The sequence below is a fragment of the Falco peregrinus genome, chromosome 3 (genome assembly GCF_023634155.1).
Source record: "Falco peregrinus isolate bFalPer1 chromosome 3, bFalPer1.pri, whole genome shotgun sequence".
Lineage (NCBI taxonomy): Eukaryota > Metazoa > Chordata > Aves > Falconiformes > Falconidae > Falco > Falco peregrinus.
The window spans coordinates 20,798,506-20,816,463 of NC_073723.1; the positions used below are offsets into that span (position 1 = coordinate 20,798,506).

The window sequence follows — 17,958 nt, forward strand, 5'->3', positions numbered from 1 at the left end:
ATAAACCTCCCTTCTAATAAGTGTCTCACAAATTATTCATCCTTTCCTGCACACCTGCTAGGGCAGTGATCAGGATGAGGTACACTAAGAACATCACAAAATAAGGTCTTTTGATTTTAGGAGTCGGCAGACCCTTGTTCTTCCCATTGCATTTAGCTGTTAAAAGTCGGTAGTTCAAGAAAAACAACTTTGGGAAAAAATATTTTGAATCACATAAAGTTTATTTACTTAGTAAAGTTATATTACAATATATACAGTTTCTATTTACATATACACCTTTCTAAGAAATGAAGCACCATATGATACAGTTAGTATTTTAGAGGAATTTACAGAAATTTTATTTTTGCATCCAAATAGTTATATCTACAGACACACATCAGTTAGAACCAAGTTCTCCTAAGACACTGACTTTAGTGGGTTTTGGATTAGACTGCTAGTGAAGTTACCGAAGAGAAATCTAATTACTGTCAGCTATCAATCTGCTATGCTTCAGGAAAAGAGATCTTAGTTGTATCACTGCAGTGGCTATGGGCAAACTTAATCCTCAGAAAGCCGGAGGTATAGACAGAAGGTATTTTATAAGACACAGGAGTGCAACACTTTCATCAGTAAGATTTTTACTGTCATCAGAAACAGAGTTTCATTAGAATGGAGAAAACCCCCACTGTTTAAGTGTTTATACGCAATACGCAAAGTGAAGTTAAGAACCTGGAAGCTTATGTGATACAGTATTATGCATTCCCCAAGGAATCTAATTACTCTTAAAGAGACCAGACTTACAGCTACTGAAACACGTGGCATGATCCCCTTAACTCAAGGAGGAAGTCTAGCTGTTCACTTTGTAATCTGTATGCCATCATCAAGAAAAAAAGAAGGCTCTGTCCAAGGTACAAAGTTTCCTTCAAGTGAATAGAAGACGTTTGTAGGGGAAAAATGTAAAATGAGGTATTTAATAAACTACAGGAAAAAAGAAAGCGCCTAGACTGTATCGAAAAACATCTTAGATATTTTACATGTGCTACTGTTACATTCATTGTGGGTCAAGTTTTATATAAACTATTTATACCTTTTGCACTACCTAATTTATGCTTTTCATATTTTTGCTTCACTAGATGTCGGATCTAACGGCTGGAAGAAAGCATTGTTACTCTGAGGACAGTTGTTATGACAGACACAGGTGTTGATCAACATCACTGGCTTTTTTAGGACTTTGCCCTGAAGACAGCGGAACTCAACTTGAATTGTTTTGGTGTTGTGTGGGGTACAGCATCGCCCGTCATTGCAGAGGCCACAGTAACGAGGTTTGTATGCCTGCACACTAGTGCAGTTACTGTATTCAAAGCGAACGGCTTTCAAAGACTTCTTTGTTCGGATACATTTCTTTCCTTTCTAAAAGAAATACGAGGACACATTAGATGTATCATTGCATAAGACAGATATCAGTTAAAAAGTGACATGCAAGGATACAGGTCTACTCTGAAAACTGGAATTTGTCTTTGCTCATTCAACAGTGTTAAGACTCTACATCTACTTCAGTAGCTACTTACAGGTAACTCCTACAAGATCTGTCCTTTCACACCAGTGTGTTATTGGGCCAGTAATAAATGATAAATAATTAAAGCCCACTCTTATCATCTGAGCCAAGCCAAACCAACATTCATTATCAAACTATACTCCGCTGGAAAACTCAGGCTAGTGTAGTTCCATCAGAGAACCAGGAAGCCAAATGAGCAAGTTACAGGACTAGATTCAGGGGAAAACAAGAGAGCTAAAACGAACCTCAAAATAGCCCATTCTTGTGACCCAAGGCAGGATGAGCTTTATCCATGTTATTCTTAACAGATGGTTGTCTAACTTGTCCCTGGAAGTCTTCAGTGACAAGAGACTCCATGTCTGCCCCAGACAATCCTAACAATTCACTGTTCTTACTGCTTGGAAGGTTTTCACTCATGTCTTAATTTTTATGCATTCTAAACTCACCCTTTCTTGTATCTCCCACAGACCGAACAGGCTGCAATATCTGAACACAGTTATGAGAACATATCTCCGTTCTCTTGCATTCAGAAAAAGTTCAGTTCAATCTATTCTCCCCTAGCTGAACATGTTGAACATGTCTTCTAGACCTCTGATCATTCTTGTTAGTTTCCCCAACTGTTCCCAAATGTTTTATATCCTTTTCAAAACACAATAGTTAAAACCCCACAGTATATTCAGCAAAGGCTTTAGCAATGCTTTCCGACGCTCAGAACATTACATGAAGTGATAGTCCTCTCACCTAGCTACATGTTATTCTCCCTGACAGTAACACTTGCATGATGTGTAAAAGCAGCAAAAAAGTCAGCTCCCCAAGATACACATTTATTGCCATGAAGTGTCAGTGTCGGATTTGCTTTTGGAAAAAGCATCATAAATGTAAACATAAAATAAGGTTTAATTTACCCAAGAAGATTTTGCAGGATTTCACACATTCCTCTGCAGTTCCAGATGCCCAACAGACTAGAAGTCTGACATATCCATGCATGACTGGAGCAACTCTGAAGTATACATGCAGCTAGTACAATTGCATTTGTGGGAGAAGTTAGCCTGCATGAGCTGCCAAGATAGTCTGCACGTGCAATACATCTGGTCTCTTTGGGACGACTCAGATTATCATAGAATAGTTGGGGTTGGAAGGGACCTTTAAAGGTCATCTGGTCCAACCACCCTGTGATGTGATTACAACTAGATCACGTTGCTCAGAACCCCGTCCAACCTGACCTTGCATGGGGCATCTACCACCATTCTGGGCAACCTGTTCGAGTGTTTCACCACCCTCATTGAAAAAAAATAATCTTCCTTGTATGTAGTCTGAATCTACCCTCTTTATTTTAAAATGATTACCCCTTTTCCTTGCCCTTTTGTAGGGCAACAGGTCTGTCCCCATCTTTCTTATAAGCCTCCTTTAGGTACTGAAAACCTGCAATAAGATCTCCCTGGAGCCTTATCTTCTCCAGGCTGAAGAACCCCAAGTCTCCCAGCCTGTCTTCACAGGAGAGGTGCTCCAGCCCTCTGGTCATCTTCACAACCCTCCTCTGAACCCGCTCCAACAGGTCCACGTCCTTCTTACATTGGAGGCCCTGGAGCTGGATGCAGTACTTCAGGTGGGGTCTCGCTAGAGCAGAGGGGTAGAATCATCTCCCTTGACCTGCTGGAGGGGCAGCACATGCCAAGTCTAACGCTTACAAAAAATGCTGGGCTTGCTGCACATATGCTAAAAGGTGCATTTATGTACATTTGCATCTGGAGCATTCTAGACCATAATATTGCAACCTTGGAATTACAGCTAAAGAGACTCTGCTCTCTTGCCATTCTTTGCAGCATACCTTATCAGATGCCTCTTCATTTTCACAGGGTCTTATCATGCAGAGCCGTGTCTGCTTCACCATCTCACACTGTTCATTTCTGTTGGTAACACGGGTGGAAAAACCCATTCCACAGCTTTTGGAACAAGCACTCCATTCTGTTGTCTGCTCAATACAATTGGCACTTGAATCCAACACATCGATCCCAAGTGTGGCCTCTTGCCTGTAGGCTGGAGACAAAACCCCACAGAACTTTATTACAAGAAAACCTCATGCAAAAAGCCAGTATCTAAATAAAAGCTCTGCCATATCTGGGAAGGAACACATAAGACAAGAGAAGGTCCAAAATACATGCTTTTGACAGGATTTAGGAATTTTAAAAGTTGCCTTTTTATGAGCTCCCTACATCTAAAACCAGAAAGGTGCCTATCAGTGTAATCAGCAAAGCATTTAGATTTGGTTCACTCAAGTCCACAGCTGGAAGAATTATTGCCAATTTTTCAGCCAGTTTAGAACTCGGAACGACTCTTTATTCTCCACTCTTTACAATGGAAATACATCACAAATCTGTTTTAAAGATATGTCATGGAAGTATTTGTATTAGATATGACTTGAGAGAGGCTGAATGTTTTATCTAAACTAATAAACAGCATGGAAGTAAAGGCCTTTACCCCGAGAGTCATAAAGTCACCCAATCTTGTCAATTATTGACAGATTAAAGCCAGTGTGATGGTGGGGAGGGAGGAAGTAAACGATTTCCAGGAGTTATCACAGCTACTCAAAGCTATAGGCAACTCTGATCGTTGTCCTGCCCCCATGACAGTGTTAAGCTGTATTATGCAAATATTGTAAAGTGTAGCGTTTGGTTTCACCGTTATCACAGGAGTAAACAGAATGAGGCAACACGACTGAGCTGTCAATCACAGCTCTTGCTGTTAACCTCCTTTACAACAGCATTTCTGCCTTTTACATGGTAAAGCTCCAAAAAGGTGGCCTCCAAAGAAGGATGGCCATTGCTAGAAAGAATGCAAATAATCCATCTGTAGGCATTTTACGGATTAGCCCGTCAATGCCAGACAAATCAAAGAAAAGGAAAAGACAGTAGAAAGGTGGCAAGCTTTTTGTTTAGACTTTATGTGCCTTAGAACTGACACTTCATAGCACTCTGAAAAGCTGTTAGGGCTTTTCTTCCTGGATCCTTCCTTACTTGTTTTTCAAATGGATTAGCTGAGTTTCAGCATAACTAACTGCTTAAGACCACAAAGAGCAGTGACTGGAAGAGAATGCAGTGTCCTCAACTCTCTGTAAAAGTAGCTTATGAAAATTCATGTTGAACTACTAGACTAATTTAAAGGGGATGGAGACATAATTCCCTAAGAAACAGGGGGAAAATATTACGTATTTTGTTTCAATCACAAAAGCACTTTATGAGTTCTGCTTTTGGAATGGGATGTATTTTTTTCAGATCCACGCACTGTGTTTATAACCACTCTTCTCCAAGTACTTTGTAATGCTTTTAATGCCAATAATAATGATGAGAGCTCGAGTACAGACAGGCAGGAATTTGTTGGCATTTTAGCTACCATACCGACCACTTTGTAATAGCAGGGGAATTTAGGGGGGGGAAAAAAAGTCTCTTGTAGACTAAGCTGTTAGATAGTATTTATGATGTAACGTGTTCTTGCAGAGCAACTAGCAGGACTGCAGCTTTGATTTTGGTGGTGGTGGGGAAACGTTTGGAGGCTTGCCCCTGGTTTACCCCACTCACAGAACTACCCTGTACCAGATAAAGAGCAAGTTCAGATTTGGGAACCATCTCAAGTTAACTGCCTTTGAATTCATCCTTTGAATATCTTTTCTTTTACCTGTTGAGTTCTGCCTTTACTCACAACCACTGGTATACTTACTAGTGACTCTAAATGAGGAAAAAAATGACCAAACAAACAAGCGTGTCTTAAATTTGGCAACCTCATGGGTATTTCCAGTATGGTATCACCTCCTCCTCACACTGACTGTGCTAATTAGTTTTAGTTTCCTCACCAGCCATAGCAAAACCTCCCAAAATCACTTCATCTGTCGGGTCGCAGATCCACTTCTCACAGCACTCTCCAGGGACTTCAATTTTCCTGGGGAAAGGGCAGTCGGGGCCGGGGAGCAGCAGGTCCAGGTTGCAGCGGGGCAGGCAGCCGATCTGTCCGTCTCGGCAGGTGCACTGGTACTTGCAGCTGGGCTGGAACGTCTCCCCGTTGCGATAAATCATCCCGTCGAACACGCAGTTGTCTCCCTCCAGCACTAGCGGGAAAAGCGGAGGCGATTTCCCTGAGGCAGAGGGCACCCGGCGCCCGCTCCCGACGCGCCGCGGCAGGCGGCCCTGCCGGCCCTGGGCGGCCGCTCCCCGCACCCCGCACCCCGCCCGCGGCAGCCCCGGCCCGCAGCCCTGGGGCCCCGACGCGTCCCCTGAGGGAAGGGGGCGCGCAGCCGGGCAGCGGCACCCCGGGGCACCGCGGCGGGCCCCCAGAGTCTCCCCGCCGCCCCGGGGAGGGCGCCGGCCTCGCAGCCCCGGCGGCCGCGGCCCCCGCCCCCCCGCCGCCAGCCTACCCATGCAGATGCCGGCGGCCCCGCCGCCGTCCTCGGGGCCGCGGTCGCAGTAGAGGCCGCTGCTCTCGTCGCAGGGCAGCAGCGGGGAGCAGCTCTCGCCGCGCTGCCGGGCGCACACCAGGCAGCAGGAGCAGCCGTCCAGCACGGCGGGCACCCCCGGAGCGCAGCGCGGCGGCTCGGCCGGGCAGCGCCCGCCGCAGGGCCGGGGACACGCCGGCTCGCGGCCGCTCACCTGCGGGGACAAAACGGCCCGGAGGGCCGGGTCACGGGAGGGCCGGCCCGGCCGCCGGCTCCCCCTACCCGCCGGCCCCGCCGGGCGCCCCGCACTTGCCTCGCTCAGCCGGAGGAGGAGGAGGAGGAGCAGGGCTGGCAGGCCCTGCCCGCCGCCCGTCGCCATGGTCCCGGCCGCCGCCTCCCCGCCGCACCGCTCGGCTCTGCCGGCAGAGCCATTGCAGCCGCTTATATAGAGGCCGTCGGGGACCCCCCCTCCACCGCCGCCCCCCCGTCCCGCGGCGGGCAGAGCGGGCCGGAGGCGGGGAGCTGGAGCCGGGCCGGGCGCTGCGCGCCCCCTGCTCCTCCCGCCACCTGCTCCGGCGGCGCCGAGCCGCTGCTCCAGCCCCGCCGGGCCCGCACGGCCCGCCCAGCCCGCTCCGGGCGGGAGCCCGCACCCGGGGGCGTTCCCTGGTGAGGGGGCCGGAGCCCCGCGGGCCCCGGGCCAGGGCTGCCAACTTCAACCCGCCACTGCGCCCCCCATAACCAGCCCTGTTCGCGTCTCCCACGTGAGCTGTGCTGCCGGTAGTAGATTGTAGGGAAGCCTCTGCTGTTGGGGGGCTACGCCGTGGTCTCTGTCACAACCGATATGGCTGGGCAGCGCTCGGTGGCTGCGACCTGCTCCCAGAGCACAAGCTCCTCTCAGGGCTACACGGCTTCTGGCCCTGGTGTGAGGCCTCGAGCTTTGTGGGCACTACAGAGACGGCAAATGGACCCCGTGAAGACAAGGAGCTGTGGGGGTGATGTGCGCTCCCCAGTAAACTCTTCGGTTTCAGGTCACGGGCACTGTTTGTCACCAGAGGGGTTTGAGTATATCGGCTGGTGGGAGACAGCAGTTGTCCAGGGAGCCCTCCATGTTCTGTGCAACACGATGAGTTGGAGCGGTAACAGGCTCCCCAGTGCCCGCCTGACGTGTGCAGCCGTGGGAGATGCAGAGCCGACGTGTCAGGCCTCAGGAATGCTTGGGAGAAGTAGCTCCAGTGCTCTGTGCTGTGCAGTTATTTTAGTGCATGCAGAACAGATTCAGGCCAAGCGTAAGGGAGGCTAAATCTGTTAATGGGTTTTGCTTGTCAGGAATTGCCTTCTGCCCAAGGCAGGCCTTCTTGGGTCTTGCTGGCGTGCAGATATTCTCTACCTCTGGTTGTCTGGGGCAGATAATATGCACTGGATTCTGTTGTGGCTTGTTAAAGAGAAAATATTTGAAAAATAAACAAAAGTTGTAGACAGACTAGTGAAAACAAGAGGTCTTTTAAGCTTAAGACATGACACAAGTGGTACTCATGAATTTACAAAGCTGCTATAGCTCTATGCCAAAGCAATACTCAGCACAAAAAGAGAAATCGCCAGATACAAGTTTTGTTTTGGACAAAAGTCACCATTCCTTTCTTGATGCTGTGTGGCAACAGCGGGGTTTCTGGAGAAGCCTGTCGTTCTGGGGAAAGCAGACTTCACTGGTGCAGAAACACATAATCTCTTGTCACATATTGGCCTTTTGTTTTCTCCTTCGCAAGACAGCGGGACCAGACAAGGGGAACACTGGGTTGCTCAAACCTTATTAGCAGTTTGGACATGGGTTTGTGGTTATTTCAGTCATCCACTACCTTACAAATGATTTCACCTTCCTCATCTCCATTTTTTTTTTTCTCCCCTTGCTGCTTTGCCTCTTGCCTCCGGTTTAGGCAGTCAGCACAAAGCTGGTTTTTACTGTACCTTGCTTATGAACAGAATGACCAATGCTCTTGGCCAGGCATGAACGTTTGCTGTTCCTATAGCTACATAGAGAAGCATGGCTGTTGTTACAGTTTTCCCAGAAGCAGGTCTGTAAACCAGAGAGGCACATAGAAGATCTGTTTTTGTCTGTCCCTCTGTATGTGAATCTGATGAGGTTTTCAGTACTGATAATCATTCACAGCCACTGAAAATTACCTTAGCATACCACTCCTACATGTCTTCTGGTCTACAAAAAAGGTTTTACCACATAAAAGTGCACAGAGAATCAAAGAAATGAAAATAATATTTGCCAGTGTACTTAATTTGAAAAAAACCCAAAACCCACCAACTTTTAATTGCATTTAATAAATTTATTAAGGCCCCTTTGTTTATAAAATACCAGTTTTGAAAATAAGGTGATAGGACCAAATACCTTTTCCCAGACATTTCATTCCCTCCAAAGAGTGCGTAATTTGGAGTCCACTGGAACTACCAGTTCTAGGATACTGTTTCACCTTCCTAAAAGTCAAAGTTTTTGTTTGTACTTGTTTCACAACGTTTTTGAGTGACATACTTTTTCTTACCATATGAAAGTACCCTTTATTACTCCTCACAGAATAAAGAACGATCAGCTGGAGAAATTTCATGGTGGCTCAGCTGGCAATGAATAGCTTTTATTGATGATATAAAATTAGTAGGTACAAATAAATATTTTAGATTCTCTGGGTTTGCTTTTTTAAAGGAGTGACTTAATATTTGGGCCACCACCTTGGCTCTAGATGTTGCAAAGAGTAATCCCTCCTAATATGTAAAGAAATTAACCTCTGCTCTTCACTCTGCAGGGAGACACAGTCAGAAAATAGTGTAGAGAGGCGTAAATTCAGGAACAGAGTCCAGCAGCAGAGCAGATTAAGAATATACTTAAGGGCTTTCCTGCACCAGGGTCGCAGGCAAGGAAAGCGTTTCATGGTACGCAGCAAGAGGAAAACAGGTCATTAATCTGTAATTTCTGACCCGTAGGGACATAACCTGTCTAAGTATGTAAAATGCTAACTAGGGGCTGTGGAGGAGATCAGACACTGAAGTGTTCTCTAATCTTAGCTTTAAAATTCATCTTTGAATTGGCTGTGAATGCTTAAGGAAGCCAGGTAATCTGTCTCATGCTGCACTTAAACATTGTCAAGGCACAAAGTGCTTTTCAGATTTCTTTCTGGAAGGGATGCAGCTTTGTACTTACTGCAGAGAGTGTATACCCAAAGTCAGCATCAGCTGGTATGAGCTCCTGCATGGGCCAGTATCAGCCTTTATACTCAAAGATTTCTCACTCTGGATTTCCATAAGTCTGCCTTGGGCTAAATCTCTGGCATGGTTGTCTGGAAAAGATCTTTATTCAGATCCTTACCTCCACAGAGCTAATAACCCTAAATGTGTCACTTCTGTGACATCCTGTTTACTTCCACACCACCAGATAGGTTATGTATGTTTCACCACCAAAATGCTGAAAGAAGCTCTATCTAAAAGACTGGAAGCAGAGGTTACAAATGAAACTGGCTTAATTCTTAGAGGGTTTCTTGTTGTTGATCCTGTTCTTATCCAGAGGTGTTTATGTGTGTATCAAGCATTACAAAAATTCTAGCATTCATGGTAGCACCCCTCTGTTTAAAGCCAGCCTCCTGTCCAGCCTCCTGTGAAGGCCACTGCTTCACAACAAGCAGCCCAGCAGAATTCTCTTCCATTCTGTGTGTATGGCAAGTGTGCAATTTTTAGAGATCAAAATTGTCATAAATATCACATCCTTCTCTTTCTCTTTCTGCTCTTTTGTCCTACCGTTTTTTACTGATACAAATGTAAAGTGAATGATTCATCCCTTGCCATCCACTGTCTCATAAATTTATGCCCTCTTGGTAGTCTGCCTCACAAACTGCAATATTTTTCTTGAAAGTATTCTATGTTGGGATTTTTAGCTAGCCCTTCTTAGCCTAGTGACAGCTGTAAATTCCTGACATCTTTCAGGGGGACTGTTGCATATGACCTAAATACGAAACAAACAAAAATTAAATAAACACCCCAGTAAATTCATAATTTCAGTGATGTTACTGGCTTTCTGCACACACTGACATATCAATAGCAAGCCATCAGACTTGCTAACAAACTGCACTGGTTCCTCCCTCAACATACGGTAGCAGCATAAGAGGTTCTTCAGCCACAGATGAAATGGCTATAACTAAAACAGTCCTGTCTGTCTGAGCTGGTAGAGCTGCTGGAAGAAGATTGCAAAATGTCAATCATGTCGCTCACTTGAATGACCGGGTACATAAACTAATATTTAGGATCATCCTGATGGTCATTCTCATCTAGCCAGAGCCATTCAAAACAACCCTCCCCGACTACAGTGTGCTTCGAGGTATGTACCACAGTCATTATGGTTCAGAAGATATCTGTCTGAGGTTCAAGTGGACTCCACTACATTTCTCTGTGCTTATATGACTAGTCTATAAGGACTGTGGAGTTTTGAAGTTGCTCTTTGACTTCAGGAGGTTTTAGCCCTCTGCCTCAACTTCTATACATGCTACAGGAGCTAATCTAGATATGAACAGTTAACTGGGCTTTTGAGTTCATCCTCAACATTTAGGACTTTAATATTGGTGAATGGTGTGATTAATCTTGAAAATGGTACCTGAACTACAAATATGAGACTCAGATGCTGGTGATATTACATCTGATGTCAGTTTTAATGAACTGGTTTTCTTTTCATCGAGCTACTGAGAAAAGATAAGAAGATTGTTTCCTGTGAAGATCTATGCAAATTCATGAATGATCCCAGCAGCTTTGGATCAAGACTTAAGTGTTTCATGTTCATAGTAGGATGCCTGTTCCCATTAGGCAGCAGAATTGTGTTCATAGAAGACGTTCTAGATTTTGATGTATATATCCTTTTCAGCATGATCAAGTGGATAGCATCAATACCCAGAAGATACCCTAAAGTACCCCACTAGAAAGATTCTGAGAAGGAAAATGGTTCTGAACCAAAAAAGACTGGTCCACTTGAACGTCATCAAAGGAGCGACAGTAGTTCACCATAAGTAAGGCAATCTCTTTCTGAAAAGATCTGTTCATGCTGAGACAGTTTACTGGTAATCCTGTTGCGTATACCACAATAGGGATGATGAAGATATTTCTGGCCATTGAAGATCAATATGGTTATGTATGATTTTGCTGAGTAAACCAGGGCACGGAATTTTCCCCACTAGTGCATGTACTGAATCCAATGGCTTCTCTTTTCATTCTGATTCAGCTGAAAGTTGGATGTTCCAAGAAAACAGAGGATTTGTCCAGTGATTAACATGGTTAACTGTGTCATTATTTTAAGTAGGATGTGTGGTAAGGTGTGATTAGTTTTTAATGGCAATATTATCGGAATTGATTCCCCAGACTTAATCATGGTTGTGGTTTTGAGTTGACATTAAAAAACAATTATCCTTTCGCCTATAGAAGAATTCTACTACTTTTTGTTTTGTACAATGTTTCATGTGGTGTTTTCATAGAATCACAGAATGGTTTGGGTTGGAAGGGACCTTAAAGCTCATCTAATTCTTACCCCGCTGCAATGGGCAGGGACACCTTCCACTAGACCAGGCTGCTCAAAGCCCCATCCAGCCTGGCCTTGAGCACTGCCAGGGATGGGGCATCCACAGCTTCTCTGGGCAACCTGTTCCAGCGTCTCAGCACCCTCATATTGAAGAATTTCTTCCTAGTATCTAATCTAAATCTACGCTTGTTTATTTTAAAACCATCACCTCTTGCCCATCGCTACAGGCCCTACTAAATAGTCCCTCCCCGTCTTTCTTATAACCCTTCTTTAAGTATTGAAAGGCCACTATAATGTCTCCCCAGAGATTCTCTTCTTCAGGCTGAACAACCCTGACCCTCCCAGCCTGTCTTCATAGGAGAGGTGCTCCAGCCCTCTGGTCATCTTCGTGGCCCTCCTCTGTCCTCCAGCAGATCCATCTCATTCTTAAGTTGGGGGCCCCAGAGCCGAATGCAGTACTCCAGTGAGGTCTCACTAGAGCGGAGTAAAGGGGGAGCATCACCTCCCTCGACCTGCTGACCACGCTTCTTGTGATGCAGCCCAGGATATAGTTGGCTTCCTGGGCTGCAGGTGCACATTGCTGGGTGATGCTGAGATTCTTGCCCACCAACATCCCCAAGTCCTTGTCCTCAGGGCTGCTCTCAATCCTTTCTCCACCCAGCCTATATTGATACTGGGGGTTGCCCTGACCCAGGTGCAGGATCTTGCACTTGGCCTTGTTGAAGTTCATGAGGTTTGCATGGACCCACCTCTCAAACCTGCCAAGGTCCCTCTGGATGGCATCCCTTCCTTCCAGTGTGTCCACTGCACCACTCAGCTTGGTGTCATCAGCAAGCTTGCTGATGGTGCACTCAATCCTACTGTCCATGTTGCCGACAAAGGTGTTAAACAACACCAGTCCCAAAACCAGCCACTGAGGAATGCCACTCATTACAGTTATCCACTTGGACATGGAGCTGTTGACCACAACTCTTAGAGTGCAACCATCCACCCTGCTCCTTATCCACTGAGTGGTCCACCCATCAAATCCATGTCTCTCCGGTATAGAGACAAGGATATCATCCAGGACAGTGTCAAATCTTTGCACAGGTCTGGGTAGATGATGTCAGTTGCTTCTCCCTTATCCACCAGCACTGTAACCCCATCATGGGAGGCCACCAGATTTGTCAGGCACAATTTACCCTTAATGTCACCAATCACCTTCTTATTTTCCATGTGACTCAGCATAGTTTCCAGGAGGATCTGCTCCATGATCTTCCCAGGAACAGAGGTGAGACTGACTGGCCTCGTAGTTCCCTGGATCTTCCTTTTTTTCCCTTTTTAAAAATGGGGTTATGCTTCCCCCTTCCCAGTCAGTGGGAACTTCACCAGACTACCACAACCTCTCAAATATGATGGACAGTGGCTTAGCCACTTCATCCACCAGTTCCCTTGGGACCCATGGATGCATCTCACCAGATCCCATGGACTTGTGCATCTTCAGGTCCTTAGGTGGTCTTGAATTTGATCTCCTACAGCGGGCAGTTCTTCATTCTTCCAGTCCCTGCCTTTGCCTTCTGTGACTTGAGTGGTATGGCTGGAGCACTTGCTGGTGAAGATTGTTCAGTACTTCAACCTTCTCTATATCCTGTATAATCAGGTCTCCTGTTTCCTTCCAGAGAGGCCCACATTTTCGCTAGTCTTCCTTTTATCATCAATGTACATATAGAAGAATTTTCTTGTTGCCCTCGATGTCCCTGGCCAGCTCTAATTCTATCAGGGCTTTAATTTTCCTAACCTGACCCCTGGCTGTTCAGACAATTTCTCTGTATTCCTCCCAGGTTACCTGTCCTTGATTCCACCCTCTGTAGGCTTCCTTTTTGTGTTTGCATTTGTCCAGGAACTCCTTGTTCATCCATGCAGGCCTCTTGGTGGTTTTGCCCAAATTTCTCTTTGTTGGGATGTTGGGATGCCTGGCTCTTGATCTTGGAGGAGGTGATCCTTGAATCTTAACGAGCTTTCTTGGGCCCCTCTTCCCTGCAGGGCATTATCCCATGGTTCTCTACCAAGCAGATACGTGAGGAGGCCAAAGTCTGCTCTCCCAAAGTGCAGGGTAGCGATCTTGCTGTAAGCCCTCCTCACTGCCCTAAGGATCCCATGACTCCACCATGTCATGGTCACTGCAGCAATTCCCCACCAGCCCCTCCTTGCTGGTGAGAACAAGGTCCAGCATGGCACCTCTCCTCATTGTCTCCTCTATCACTTGGAGAAGGATGTTGTCATCAACATATTCCAGGAACCTCTTGGATTGCTTATGCCCTGCTGTGTTGTCCCTCCAACAGATATCGGGGTGACTGCAGTCCCCCATGAGGACCAGGGGCTTGTGAACATGAGGCTGCCCTATCTGCCCACAGAAGGCCTCCTCTGCATTGTCTTCCTGGTTGGGTGGCCTGTAGCAGGTCCCCACTGTAATGTCACCTGTCCCTGCCCTCCCTTTAATCCTGACCTATAAGCTCTTGGTCACCTCCTCATCCATCCCCATGCAGAGCTCCATGCACTCCAGCTGGTCATTAACAGAGAGGGTTACACGCCCTCCTCGTGTCCCCTGCCTGTCCTTCCTAAAGAGCCTGTATCCTTCCATTCCAACACTTCAATCATGGGAACCATCCCACCACATCTTCTGGATGCCAGTAAAATCATAGCCCTGCTGGCATCCTCGTCTCTGACTCCTCTTGTTTTACAATTCCATTGAGCCTATGCAATGATGCCATCAGTTTTGCAATACTTAGGAGTTGTGCAAGTGACAGTGTTTTGGATTTTACTTTTTTTTGAGATATGCCTCCTATGTCATCCAAAAAAGAACAGTTTTGGCAAATTAGAAATTTGGAAAAAATGTGTTGGAAGCAAAATATTTGAGAGGTTTTTGTAAAAAATCTTTTCACATACAATTGAAGAAAACTTTGGAATGAAATAACATATCATTTTAAATTGAAACATCGTTCAGAAAATTTCAAAACTAATTATGTGGGTATGGGGAATTGCATCATTACCTTTAACATGGACAATTCTATGCACTCAAAAGAAATTAATAAAATTTTCCAGTGTATTCATCTGCATGTACCACCAAAAAATTTCCATCAGTTTCTTTCCTCCTGACCTATTTCAGCTACAGAGCCTGCTGGGAATACTTATAGCACAAGTCACCAGGTGGTTACTATGTATGGCTTTGTTCTTTTGGGGAACATAAGAGAAAGTGTAGGTTTTAAGAAAGCTTCTATTATTATTTTCTCATTTACAAGTGGTTCTAATGTTGAAATGCTATGGTGTACAGCAAGAAAATTCGTTCTTTGTAATCAGAAGAGTGTAGGTGGAAGTGTTTGCTGTGTTTTCATGCAAACCAAGATTTGAAGAAGAGAGCCAAGAAGCACAAACATGGTATCCATACTGTTACAAGTAGTGCAAATAGTAGGGTAGGAATGGCTCGTGTCCACACTGCTCAAGGCTGTCATTCTTTAGAGCACTTATTCTGTACACACTAACTAGTTTTTAATTTTCACCCTTGGGGATTCTCTGTATCCTTATGGCCAGAAAACATAACTATTATTTTGGGGTGGGCGGGATGACTAAACAAAGTGCTTGAAGTAATTTGAGGGCTGTGCTGCAGGCCTCTAAAATGATGGTTTTATACAAGGAATCTGAAGTGGGTGTTGCCGTGGGATCTGGTATGGGTGCCTGCTCGTGTTCAGGATGGCAGCACGTTCTGTCGTGCTGATTTCTACTGTGTTGGGAAGCAAAGAGATGAGACGTGCCAGAAAAGGGCCATTAATATTTGATCTCAAAAGAAATGAAATAGTCTTTATTTGCATATTTAATTTTATTTTGAAGTTTATTAACCCTAAATGTATAATTATGTTTCATACCTGAAATTACCAGACTGACATTATTGAGAATCTGAGTTGGATTCATTTTACTGCAAAAGATGAGAATGAATAAACAGAATTGGAGAAATTTTCCTTATTCAAGGAGTGAAACTCATCTCGGTGCAGAGAGACAATAAGGTCCTTGAGGAACGTATCACCTAATTTCTATTTCGGTACTTCAGTAAGAGATACATGGACAGGTCATGTGGAATAAATATATGGGGGTTTTGGCTCTTCCTGGATGAAACAGCTATTAAAGGATTACTTCTCGGATTGCTTCCGAGAATAAGAATACCTGCTTGAATAAAGGCTGGAGGAAGAGGCTGGCAATTTGAAGAGCCTAATGGTGGTAAAATGGATGTTCTGCAGTCAGAAAGTTAGTTCAGCAGAGTGGAGGTTCCTCAGCTTTTTTTTCTTCTCTAAAGAATAACCCTTCAGGATATGTCTGAGAGAAAAGGGTCTGGCTAATGAAATTGTAGTTCAGCTAATTGAGAGTCCCTGATGTTTCCAATAAGTGTTGTTACCAAATGGCATGATTTAGGACTGTCCTTTGTGCCTGTTTCCCATATCCTCTTTGGTCTCTGCCAAGTGCTGAATAATCTGGCCATAAGTAATGAAAACATACTTTATAGTTTTCATTTCATTTTCCAATATGCTTTTGTCATATTCTTTTGCAGCCATAACTGAAAAAGAAAAAGCTTGGGAGAATAAACACAAATTTGCAGTGTGTCCTGCGAATGAGCAGTTCCAGAGGTTTTGAACTGGGAGAGATCTGAATTAGAAACTGTAAACTACTGAGAATGAGAAGCAAGGAAAACAAATGAAGTACAATTGAATTGGACCCTTTTTGCTTGAGCACTTTTATAATCTCTGTTGTTGCTTTGTGCCACAGCGTAGAGGCAGTCTCAGAAGTAATTATCCTCATTTAAGGTTTTAAAGGTTAAAAACTAGCTTTTGCTCACAGAGCAAATGACTAGCCAGTAAAGACGGAGGAGTACAAGAGTAAGGTGATCCCTACAGAGGAATACTCCATAACAAGCTCTGGCCCATTGAGCAGCAGGCGCATCCTGTGAGGCGGGAGAAGGGCAGGGACACTGAGTACACATAAAGCAGGTTGTATCAGGGACATGTCTGGCATGAGGTGTTCCTTCTTCTAGCTGGAATAATTTTGAAGACCATGCATTTCAGTTCAGATATGTGATTTTGAGCATCTATCATTTCTCTCAGTCAGTAATACATCTCCATTTTCTCCATCATCTGTTCTGAGTTCCTGCATTGTCTGTGAGTTACATATTTGGGTCTGGCAAGCTGGATGCCCTTCCAGGGAACAATTCCCATCCATAGTTCCTGGACCGATTGTCTGTTCTTCCCAAAATCTCCTTGCTGTTTCCGTAAGTCATGGCTTAAAAATACTCATAAGGAAACACTGAAATTTTGGTCTTGTTGTCATAGCCAAGCCTTTACTTGCTGGCACTCCAAGGCAGATTTTTTTTTCTCCTTTAGACAGCCATATGATATCAGCAGAGCATACCATCTAACTGCATGTACTGCTCCTTGCCAAAGGAAACACTGAACTGAGCTTCACCCACCCAGAGGAGTCACAGAGTCAGAGCACTTTATCAGCCATCCAGCAAAGAAATCGAAGACATGAGAGATGGAAGAAACAATTGGTCATCTAATCTCTTTTTCTGTTTTTGCCGATCTAGTTGCCAGGGAGATAGATACTGTATTAAAAGGAGTGGTCCACATATTCGCTTCACTTATAAGCTGCCTCATTGTAAAAACAGCATTTAAAAATAGTTTAAAAATACTTGTGGACTGAAAATGTTACTGTGTCATTGTTTAGCCAAGCTCAAATAATTTAATACTTTCAATATTCCTTATAAATGATCTGTTCAGGCTTTCTTCTGTGTTTCTCTAAATTCTATCCAGGTTTTCCTACTGAAATCCATAGAGGAGAAAAAGTCTATTCAGACCAGCATGCCATTTTCTCTAAACCAAAGTCAGGGGCTTGTTTATAGAGAGTGCTTTAACACAGTTCATTCCCTTTTCCCATTTTCCTTTCTTTGGTCCCTCTAAAAAGCTTCCAGGACAGACTCCCTCTATTTTCCCTTTTGTGGAAATGGAAGCTAGATATGAATTCAAATAACATTTTTTTCCACATGCTTTCTCCTTGGGACACGTGCTTGCTGCTACATATGCCTCTAAACTGAAAATAAACTCAGTGCAAGTATTCACTGAGATTAGCATGACGTTCACTTGCTCTGTAAACATTACCAAATTCAAGGAATGGACCAAAAACACACAAGTCTATGGGTAAAATGTGAGATTACTTTTCAGTCGTGTCTTCTGTCATGGTTTAACCCCAGCCAGCAACCAAGCACCACTCAGCCACTTGCTCAATCCGCCTCACCCAGAGGGATGGGGAAGAGAATTGGAAAAGAATGTAAAACTCAGGGGTTGAGATAAGAATGATTTAATAGGTAAAGCAAAAGCTGTGCATGCAAGCAAAGCAAAGCAAGGAATTCATTCACCGCTTCCCATGGGCAGG

At 44.8% G+C, this 17,958-nt stretch overlaps 1 protein-coding gene across 1 annotated transcript; it reads right to left on the reverse strand.

Moving 5' to 3' along the window:
* Positions 1-201: 201 nt before the first annotated feature.
* Positions 202-6,532, reverse strand: CCN3 (cellular communication network factor 3). The gene is made up of 5 exons (XM_055800860.1): positions 6,271-6,532; positions 5,940-6,171; positions 5,382-5,633; positions 3,363-3,571; positions 202-1,389 (listed from the first exon to the last, which is right to left on the reverse strand). The coding sequence occupies exons 1-5, from the start codon at positions 6,334-6,336 to the stop codon at positions 1,093-1,095; spliced, it is 1,056 nt and encodes a 351-aa protein (XP_055656835.1). The 5' UTR covers positions 6,337-6,532; the 3' UTR covers positions 202-1,092.
* Between the last annotated feature and the right edge of the window lie 11,426 nt (positions 6,533-17,958).